This window comes from Dipodomys merriami, unplaced genomic scaffold, assembly GCF_024711535.1.
Source record: "Dipodomys merriami isolate MVZ:Mamm:240054 unplaced genomic scaffold, mDipMer1.0.p SCAF_30, whole genome shotgun sequence".
Classification (NCBI taxonomy): Eukaryota; Metazoa; Chordata; class Mammalia; order Rodentia; family Heteromyidae; genus Dipodomys; species Dipodomys merriami.
Genome location: NW_027204493.1, coordinates 14,193,828 through 14,204,722, shown reverse-complemented (window position 1 = coordinate 14,204,722; position 10,895 = coordinate 14,193,828). Strand labels below are relative to the sequence as shown.

Genomic DNA, 10,895 nt, shown 5'->3' with positions numbered 1-10,895 from the left:
TATTTCCAATAACCTCTACATCTCAACTGTCAGAATGCACAAGAATTTCAGAGGTCAAATAGGCAACTACCATCAATTCTCAACCGAAGCAGCTGAGTCCTATGGATTTCCCACAACGACTTTGTGATAGACCACGACTTTCCTATTTTGCTGGGCTGTTAATTTACCACATGATGGTGGGTTTGTTTTTATTTTGACAAATGAGCCTTAGACTCTAACACATGGTTGGTGTGGGAGCCCCTCTCTCTTCTCTTTTATCTTGTTCTCTCTGGACCACAAATCTTGCTTAGTAAGTTCTGGCCCAGTCTGTATTTAGAGAGGACTGTTCTGTTTTTCCCTGTGGGATCTATGCCCTGTGATTCTTTATAGCATAAAAACCTTGTCTCCTGATGGGTAGTGTTTTCCCTTTGACATGACTTGCCTTTCAGAAGGGCTATGTTCCTATTTCCCTGCTGGCTTGCTTGTTTCCTTGGGCTGGCTGCCTTGTTTGGCGACTTTTAGTAAGGCTCTGATAGAAGCCAGGAGGTGAGGGAAGGGCTATGAATGGACTTGGTCATTGGATAGTCAGACTCAGTGATGGATGAGCCTTCTCCTCAGGGAGCCCTAAGTCTAGAGAAGTCCAACTGATAAGTTTTTCCAGAATCGAGTACCAAGAAACAGTGCCTGTGGGATCTTACCTCTTTTGTGTATTTTCAACATTGATTTTAAAGGAAATTCTCAGCTGTAGATCCCATACCTTACTAGAAACACAGCTATTAGACTTAAATATATGTGACCTGGAATGCTTCAGGAGAAGGGTGGAAGGAAGGAAGGTCTTAAAATAAGAAACAACCCTCTCAAAATATTTTCCTTTTTCTAAGTATTGAAAAGGCACAATGTAACCCTTTCTTCTCCCAGATGATCTCATAGCTATTTATTGAGGGGAAATACCAAATGCTTATAATAATAGTAGTTATTATTATTAAACTTTTTTTTTTTGCAGAAGCGTCTTCAGTCTTGATGATTCATATCAATATCATTTTCTTCCTGACTCCCGGGGCTCGGGAGACAAGGGTACACCCCAAGTGATATGCCTGGTGTCAGAACAATTCCTGTCCTGAAGGGAGGTATGCGACCTTCTTTATTCCCCCTTCACAGACGTCCTTGAGCCCTTGAGACGGATGTGAGCGAGGTTTTCAGCCCTCATGCAAAACAACCATCTAAACATAACAGATGACATCAGCTTGGGCTTTTTCAATTCCTGGATGGCAGCAACGTGTTAATCCAGCCTTCATCCTGGATTTCATAAACTAAAACAAGAGTGGCTGGCAGAAGGACAGAGCTGCCGCTGGCTTGAGGAAATTGATGACGGGGAAGCATGCGGGCAACCCAGTGTATAAAACTCCTAAACGTGTAGGCAGAGGCTTAGCTACCACTTTGGACAGCTGCTTTTCACCAGCAAAGACCACACGGCAGGGAGCCGAGCCCGAGCCAGCTGGGAAACATGAAGAGCTTCTTGCTGCTGACCACGCTCCTTGTCCCTGCTCACCTGGCCATGGCCTGGAGCACCAAGTATGCGGTGGATTGCCCGGATCACTGTGACGGCAGCCAGTGCAGAAGCAGCCTGCGCTGCAAGAGGACAGTGCTGGATGACTGTGGCTGCTGCCAGGTGTGCGCTGCAGGCCTGGGAGAAACCTGCTATCGCACAGTCTCAGGCATGGATGGAGTCAAGTGTGGCCCCGGGCTGAGGTGTCAGTTTTACAGTGAGGAGGATGATTTTGGTGACGAGTTTGGTATCTGCAAAGGTAAACAGTGATCTCTTGCTTTTCCCTGTCCAGGGTTCTCTTAGGGCTTTATTTTTGCCAGCTTGGGAGGTGAGGTGGCTTTGCTCTCAGGACTGCCAGGGGAAACATACCCATGCACGTTATATCCCAGGTAGACAGAGGAGGCAAGTTCTGCAAACAGCCCCTAAAGCCAGCCTGCAGGAAGGCACAGGAAGAAAGCAGCATTCCACCCATTAGGTTTAGAAGATTTCAGAAAGTTGCAATAGAAGAGTGTGTTGCCTCCTTTTCTAGCAAACTTTACCAACTTAATAGGTAATCTGTTAGCAATAGGTTAGTTAGATGCCCTTTCCTCTACAATGCTGTGATCATAGAGGTTGATTCTCACTTGATCACCCCTGGCAGTGATTTCCAGCTCCTAGATCTAATAAGGCTTGGATCTTGAAAGGATCCACAAGACATAGGGCTTCTTTTATGATTAAGTCTTTCTGAAGAACACTTTTGTACTTTATGGAATATGGTGGGCTTAAGTAATCTAATCAGATAACTTACAAATCCTACTGATTATCAGAAAAATTGCAGATAGTGTAAGACAAGCAGAAACAGCAGAGAAAGTAAAATCAGAGGTCTTTAAAGAATAAGTTTGACTGCTTTATAGATTTAAAGAAAAACATAATCAGGTTGAAATTGCAGATAAATGATGCAGGTAATCCTTTGAAGTGTTTATTCAAAATGTAGTGACTATCATTTGAAATGTTTAACATTGAAAAAAATGTCTAGAATTTAAAGAATGGTGATTAAAAACACCCCATGAAAGTGGAGCTTTGGCTCAAGTGGTAAAGCACCAGACTTAAGGAAAAAAAGCTATGGGACAGCATCTACACCTTGAATTCAAGCCCCAGTACTGGCTACATACACACACACACACACACACACACACACACACACACACACGAAATCTCCATACATAGGGACCCTATAATCTAATCACTAAAAGATAGTATTAATGTGCAAAACATGCTTCTATGTATAATACAAAGAAGCTATCAAAATGAGAACAACTATGTAAAACTTCTAAATCTGATATCTTATATGCTTAATAAACTGTATTCTTCTATGAATGGTAATTATGTTTAATGAATCTCACCAATTCTTTTAGAAAATAAATTATAAGTGAATCATCTTTAATATGTAAAATCTATGAGAGGTTAGGAAATAAGAAAATTAGGAGAATTTTATATTTTGCTTAGTTTTTGCTTATAATCAATAAAGTGGTGCAATACTCAGTACACTTTTCTTTGCTGAACATACACTCACATTTCTTTCAATGGAACAGGGTCTGCATTTTTGTAAATTACAGGGATTATCAGCCAAGAAAGCAGTTCCTCCCATAAGAAAACGAGGGAGTACGTGGTTGACACTCTTGTGGATATGAGCAGCACAGTGGATTGCTTTTTCTCTTGGGATAAAAATGACTTTACTGATATGATCACAAAGCACCATTACCTAGGAATCAGTCAATTTATCAAGTCCCTGGGGATTTTAGTACTCTAGTAGTCTACTCAATGATTGAAGCAGATGTTAATGTGACACATTAGAAAATGTATTTTGGGGCTGGGAAGGTGGCTCAGTGGTAGAGCGCTTGCCTTGCATGCTCAAGGCCCTGGGTTCAATTCCTCAGCACCACATAAGCAAAAAGAAAAAAGCCGGAAGTGGCGCTGTGGCTCAAGTGGTAGAGCGCTAGCCTTGAGCTGAAGAGCTGAGGGACAGCGTCCAGGCCCAGAGTTCAGGCCCCATGACCGGACCCAAAAAAAAAAAAAAAAGAAAATGTGTTTTGGGTTGCCCTTTGTGGCATCCTTCAGACTGACAATAAATATAGTTTCAAACCTTTTTTTTCCCCTGGAAATAATGAGATTGGAGAGCCTAGGAAGAGATCTTCCTCTTGTTCAGCATTTTTGAAAATAGAATACCCATATGAAAACATTAAACTTTGGCAGCTCATCAACTGTTTTCTAAATAGCCAGATGTTTGTCACTGTGTTGCTCTGATACAATCAGCTAACCAACCAACCAACAATTTACTGAACATTTACTAGATGCCCAGCACTCTTCTATATCTCAGGAGCTATGTTAGAAGTGTCACTGGATATTTGGTTGAGGTTTTCATTTTTATGTAACACAACAGACACAGTCAAATCATAGTACTGAGTGCTTTTCTGCTATAGGCTTTTCCAGGATCCCTTTCAATAACTCCTTTTCTCAGAAGACTAGACAGTAAACAAAAGTAGAGGCCTCTGTCTTCTGACAAATATCCAGAAAAGCAATCCTAAATCTTTCCATCTTGATTGTTCCATCTTGTCTTGGGTTGGTGGAGCTCAGGTGTTACACAACTTGTTTCTTTATTCGTGTATGACTGTACACTTACAAGGTTATTCCCATCCCAGGGAATAAACATTACACATCCATTCTGCTGGTTTTCAAAGCCTAGTTAATCAGATATTATTTGTGTTATAAAAACTACAGCTTTTTAATAAAAGGCGTTGTCTTCTTTATTACAATGCAGTGACTTTTAGTCTTTAGTGTAAGAATGAAACTATGTATGTTGTAAAAGCTTCGAGGAGTTCTTGGTAGGTAGGCAAACCCTGACATTTCTTGTTCATTTAGCATCTTTTACTGTTATGTTGGTTTTGTTGTTTTGTTTCATTTTGTAATTCTGAGAGTTGAACTCAAGGTCTTGCTAGGCAAGTGCTCTACCACTTGAGTCACACCCAGATTTTGTACTTTGTCCAGGGTCATCTTGAACTGATGATTTGTCTGCCTCTATCTTCTGAGAGTCTGGGATTATAGGCATATGGATCTATGCCCAGCTTGCACTGCTGTTTTAACAGATAAGGGACCATACAAAGATTGGAAAAGATTGAGAATTGATTGCTTCATGGTGGGCTGGGATGTCAGCTGTCTTAGCCTTGGATATTTCAAAGCCTTTTAGTATACCTTTAAAAATAGTACACTGTGATTATGGTAGATTCAGACAGCATCAACTCCGTGAAACTCTTTGATGACTGATGCATACATATTTTGAGGAGTTAATTTATATTCTGTTCAATTAACTATGTTTATTGTAACCTGTAGCATCATCTAAGCAGAAATAAGATTTATTCAAGGAGATTGGTTATGAATTGCTGTCCTCAGCTTGACACCAAGCCTGAGATGTTCATTATCTTGCCTGAATGTGTTACTTCACATTTATGATGCAGACTTTTAATTTTCAAGAACTATTTTTTTGTACTAGGATTTGAACTCAGTGCCTCATTCTTGCGAGACAAGCATTCTACCACTTGAGCCACCTTCCTTCTCTTTTATGATTTGAATTATCTTTTTTGTAATGTCTCACACTTTTACCCGGGCTGGCCTTGAACTGTAGTCCTCCTACTTATGTATCAAGCATGGAATTACAGGAATGAGGCAAAGTCTTGGCTTTTGAGAAGTAGATTTTGTTTCAAGATCTGTGAGATTGGTTCAAATCCAAAGGTTATCACTGAGGACTGCAGGGATGGAAGTTATTGTGCAACACATTCCTCACTAAGTTCTTTCTCTGCCCTCAGATTGCCCCTACGGCACCTTTGGGATAGAATGCAAGGAGACCTGCAACTGCCAGTCTGGTATCTGTGACAGAGTGACAGGAAAATGTCTGAAATTTCCCTTCTTCCAGTATTCAACAGCCAAGTCTTCCAGCAGGAGATTTGTCTCTCACACAGGTAAGAGCTCATTGTGGTTTAACTTTGTAACTTAAAAATATTAGTGGTAACTTACAAAATATTAGCAAGCAGAATAAGATGTTGGTTTGGATGATCTTGCTTCTTTTGTTTTCTTCTGGAGAAAGGTGGGTGGTAGTTGAGTTTGGTTACTGTTGCTGTTTTCCAAATTGATTCTACTAATCGTCTTGAGTAGTATATGCTGTCATTCCTCATAACGTTTACCCAGGTCAGATGCAGAAGACAGAAACAACTGAGATATGCTAGTTCTTTAAATTCTTCAGTGATCTGCTTTATATGCTTACTAGACAAAACTATTTCTCTCCCAATTCCACAGAGAAAAAAGTATGATGAGGAATTTGTTGGATAAAGTTTAAGAGCTATGATAAAAAAAAATACAGAGCATGTTTTTAAATGGAATAATTTCAAGCATGTGTTTGGGTGGATTTTGGAGGAGATAAATAGTAGCTGTGATTTCAACTTAGGGAATGAATGAAATTGCAGTAATATTCACATCCTGCTGGCGCTCTCTGTGTGTTTCTTACTCAGGTTTGTGAGGGTGTGAGCAATACACAGTCTGTGAGAGGGTGCTCTGCAGATACTTGATAATCTTGTTTCTAAGTCATGAGGCCCTTAGAAAACAAAAGTGCAAAGAAACTCCTTTAGAACAGCACGTCAAAATAAATGTGTATAAAGCCACTAAAACTTATTCCTCCAATGCACAAAATGGTGACTATGATGAACAAAAATGTTTTATGCTCCAATTAATCACAGAAAAAGCCAGAAGAGGCATTGTGGCTCAAGTGCTAGACCACTAGCCTTGAACAAAAGGAGCCCAGGGAACAGCGCTCAGGCCCAGAGAACGGCAAAAAAAAAAAATAAAATCTATGTATTTCAAAATTGATGAATAGATTTAAAATAATTTTACCACTGAAAGTGGTATGTGAAGTTATGGATCTGTTAATGAATTTGATTTAATTATTTTCTAATAGATGCATACATCAAAGTATAACATTGTACCCCAGATATATATATAATTATATTAAGTTGAAAAATTAATTAAACATTTTCAGCTTCCCCACATCCTCAGTGTTTATTGATAACAGTTGCTAACTAATATTAATAAGCTATATGCCTTTCCCCAGATAGCAATAGTCATCCTAATCCATTTTGTTTCTAGTCTTTTGCACTTTAAATTAGTTAAAATGTGAAATATTGGGCAAATGTACTTATTTTTCCAGTGCTATTTTCTTCAAATATTTTACTTTGAACTGAACTGGTCAGTTAAGGAAGGCTATGCTCTTAGACATTAAATTGAAATGAAAACCATTAAAAAATTTCCATTAGTATGAAGTAATTATTCAAAGGGGCTTCACTGGGATGTTTACAACATTTCTGCAATGTGCTTTGATCAAATTCACCCCATCTGTATTGCTCTGCCTTCACCCATTGCTCTCTTTTGCCCTTCTAAAAATTATCTTGTTAAATGCTAAAGGCTTTTTTTGTGTATGTGTGTGTGATTGAGGTCACAGAGAGCAACAAAAATTTAGAAACATTAATACTTTCTGGTTTCACCCTTGCATTACAAAGTAAATAGACATGTTTTATTATTCATTGAATGTTCCTTCTGTCAACAGTAGCTCTATTTAATATAACTAAAATGGTGTCTCAATTTCCTTTCCCAACTCAGACCTTTTAACCCACTAGATACATAACTTCATGAATATTTGATATCTTGGCTACTCTTTGGATTCCTTCCTGGTTGGTTTTTACACAAATTATTTCTATACTAGAATTTGGTATTGAGATTTTTATTAGAAATTTATAGATGAAATAGTTAAATTTTATCCCTTTTCACAGCATTTAAAATATTATTATTAGTGTATTTTTTTAATGCCAGTACTGGGCTTGAACTCAGGGTCTCATACTCTTACTTGGCTTTTTCCTCTTAACGTTGGTGCTCTAAAACTTGAGCCATACCTCTATTTCTGGCTTTTTTTCTGGTCAATTGGAGATAAGAGTTGCACAGTCTTTTCTGCCCAGGCTGGACCAGGATCCTCAGATCTCAGCCCTGAGTAGTTAAGATACTGGTATGAACCACTGGTGCCTGCTTTTACTAGTATTGATCTTGATAAATACTAGGTTCAGGATGGAGGGAAGAACTTTCTAGAGATATGTGGGAAGGCTGGTAGGGGCTCCCTTCTTGTTTTCAGGGTTCATGTACTAGTTTCCAGGCAGGAGTCTAGCTTCTCAGTCCTGCCACAGGCTTCTTACCATGTCTGCGCGAGCCTTTTGCCCTCCCTTTCCTCTTTGAGATCAGGCGGCTCCAAGGTTCAACAACACAGGCTATCCCAGAAGTCCTTTCCATGCGAGGTTCCTTGCATGAGGCTGTCTTCTCCAAATTCCACTTGTCACATCAGGTGGGCTTTCTGGCCTTAGGCATCCTGTTATTTTTAATGAATGAATGAATGAATTTGTAGTCATTGCTCCAAGTCTGGGAGAATTCCTGTTCACAAGCCGTATTTTAGTGAGGTGAATGAGAAGCAAGGTCTGGCCTGTTTGGTAAAGTCAAAGGAATTTGACAGCCAGGCTGCTACATTTGTGTTGTAGCATCTCACTTTAGGGCATACACGTCTTACTAAGCAAGCACAGCTTACTACTTTTGGAATCAGAGAATTCATTTTAGAAGATTCTAAATGTTATACATTTTTTTGTATAAAAATCAAGAACTTTTTTTTAAAAAAAAATTAAAGTTTTACCCTTTGATCTGCCTTCTGGAGTCATACTCACAAGTGAATCTCTCTTCTATACTAGTTAGCATTAAACTATTATTAAAGAAAAAAGAAAAAGAAAAAATATTATTAGAGACCTATCTTTACAGTATTTCAATGTCTATTATGTTCTAGGCACTGTTACAAGTGCTGGAGACATACCAGTGAATGAAGAAAGTCCTTACCTTGATGGACCTAGGATTCCTGTGGTAGGGTGAAATATCACAGAGAAAGAAAAATACATGTATAAGATAAAAGCAGGTGATGATAGGGATATAAAGAAAATAAGGCAAGAAGAGGTGCTAACTGATACAGAGCAGTTCAATACCATAAGCATAGAATTTTGATTCTATTGAAGACTTTATTTAAAATTCCACTGAAAACAGAAGACAAAAGAAATGGCTAGATCAATCTTCAAGTGATAAGCTTTAGGACACATTTTGTGTTCTTCTAATTTCAGAGCGTGACATGGCTTCTGGAGATGGCAATGCTGTGAGAGAAGAACTTGCGAAAGAGAAGACTGCTCAGTCTCCAGGAACAAAATGGCTAAATCCCCGCTGATCCTGTGGAAGTTCCAAGAGGAGGCTCCATGTTAGTGATTGTTCAACACTCAGCCAATGCTTTAAGAACTGTCTAGTTAAGGCATATGGACATGTAACTTTTGGAGAGCAAATGTGAGTGAATCCAGAAAAAAATAGTAGGCTACTTAAAAATCTATAAAATGCATAAGACTGAACCCTTTTAGATATTTGTCTGTTAAATATTTCGAATGCATATAGATTTGTGAAATGTGTGTGTATAGTAATACAGAAAAACGAAACATGCAATTTAGATAATCTGTGGAGTCAAGTCAAAGAGGAAGCTTGTGGAAACTGAAACCACATGGAATCTCAGTGTTCTTTGACTTGGATGTGCATTAATGTGGGGATGGGGTGGAAGAAGTCAGGAGCAAGAGAGAGGAGGGTGGGGGAAGGGCGAGCCAGTATAACATTTAGCTATTCCTTGTGGTAGCTTCAGTAGAATTTAATTTCTAAAATCCTTTAGGGAAAAGTGAAAAAACAAAAAGAACTGCAGGAAGTGGGATGTTCGAAGCCTATGGGAGTTTGAGCAAGTCTTGAATTCAGCTTGAATGGAATTTTTCAAGGGTTGGTCATGAAGTTCTCAGGTTACCCCCATTCCTTAGTTGTGTTTGTTGGGGAGGGCAAGTGTACCCATCCACACCACTGTTTAAAGAAAGAATACTATCTCTCATCTAGGACTGGAAGTATTTTGCCTGAGGTGGGGGGTGGGGAGAATGAAAGTATATGCGTTTTGTAAACAACTATGTTAGAACACGTCATCCTCTTGAGGAAATGAACCTAATATTTGTTTATTATGTGGTCAGAATAAAGGTGTCACTAACTCTATAAGGTTTTCAAACATCTGAGGCATGATTAATTTGTTATTGATAGTTATGGTAATAATAATCAACAATAATAAGCAGAATGGAAAATTTGAGTCACTCTTGGATTAAAAAAAGTCAAAAGCATAAACAACAGGGGAAATATTGAAACATAAATTCCATGACATAGATAATTTCAGGTTGCAAACAGAAAATAGATTTTTGGCAAGTGTGAGAAAGAAGAGTTTATTTTCAGCAGGAAGCATGTCAACTTTAACATAGAGTTCATTTTCACATTTTTTTCTTTCAAACTTGATTGGCAAGTGGAATTAGCAATATGCTTGGGGGGAAATCTTAGTGCAAATAGGGCTGTTATACTAGATCTTTTTGGAAATATTCACAGAAGTAATTTTATTTGCAGTGAGGAACTTATTTAAGAATTATTTCACTATGTACTTGTATTTTATTCTTGAAGTTTGCCAACAGAGTCATGAATGTGTATTGGGAAGAAGGGTCTTTGAATGTAAGCAGAATAAGCTGTTAAGTTTTGTTTTAAAAGAACAAATTTATTATTGTTCAATAAAAATGATACGTATTTCATGTTGACTGATTTTTATTAAAGCGTTATATCTTATTAGTCATTTGGCCAATAAGAACTCTTCTATGATATTAAATGACAAGCTCTTCAATTGAGGCTTCGGCTACAGAGATTTCTTCCATCTGAACAAGGGACTAAAATGAACACAGGGCCTTGGCACTGTCCCTGAGCTTCTTTTGCTCAAGGCTAGCACTCTACCCCTTGAGCCACAGCACCACTTCTGGCTTTTTTGCTTATATGGTACTGAGGAATTGAACCCAGAGCTTCATGCATGCAAGGCAAGCACTCTACCACCAAACCACATTTCCAGCCCTGTTTTGTAGCTTTTTAATTTTTACAAGCACAGAGCCTAGTGCCAATGCTCATGCCTGTAATCTTGTCTACTGAGGAAGCTAAGATCTGAGGATCTTGATTCAAAATGAGCCTTGGCAGACAAATCCAAGAGTCTCTTTACCTCTGATTAACCAACAAAAAGCTAGAACTGTAGACATTGCTCAAAAGGTAGAGCACCAGTTGTGAGAAGAAAAGGCTGAGTGAGACTACAGGCCATGAGTTCAAGTCCCAGTAGCTGCACACAAAAAAGTCATACCCTTCTCCAGCCCCTCCCCAAGCCCCAAACAAACAAAAAAAC

General features: G+C 38.7%; 1 protein-coding gene across 1 annotated transcript; it reads left to right on the top strand.

The window, feature by feature from the left end:
• The first annotated feature begins 1,168 nt into the window (after positions 1 to 1,168).
• Positions 1,169 to 10,276, top strand: Esm1 (endothelial cell specific molecule 1). The gene is made up of 3 exons (XM_070040937.1): positions 1,169 to 1,784; positions 5,365 to 5,517; positions 8,746 to 10,276. Exons 1-3 carry the CDS (start codon positions 1,484 to 1,486, stop codon positions 8,844 to 8,846), a joined length of 555 nt encoding a protein of 184 aa, XP_069897038.1. The 5' UTR covers positions 1,169 to 1,483; the 3' UTR covers positions 8,847 to 10,276.
• Positions 10,277 to 10,895: the final 619 nt, after the last annotated feature.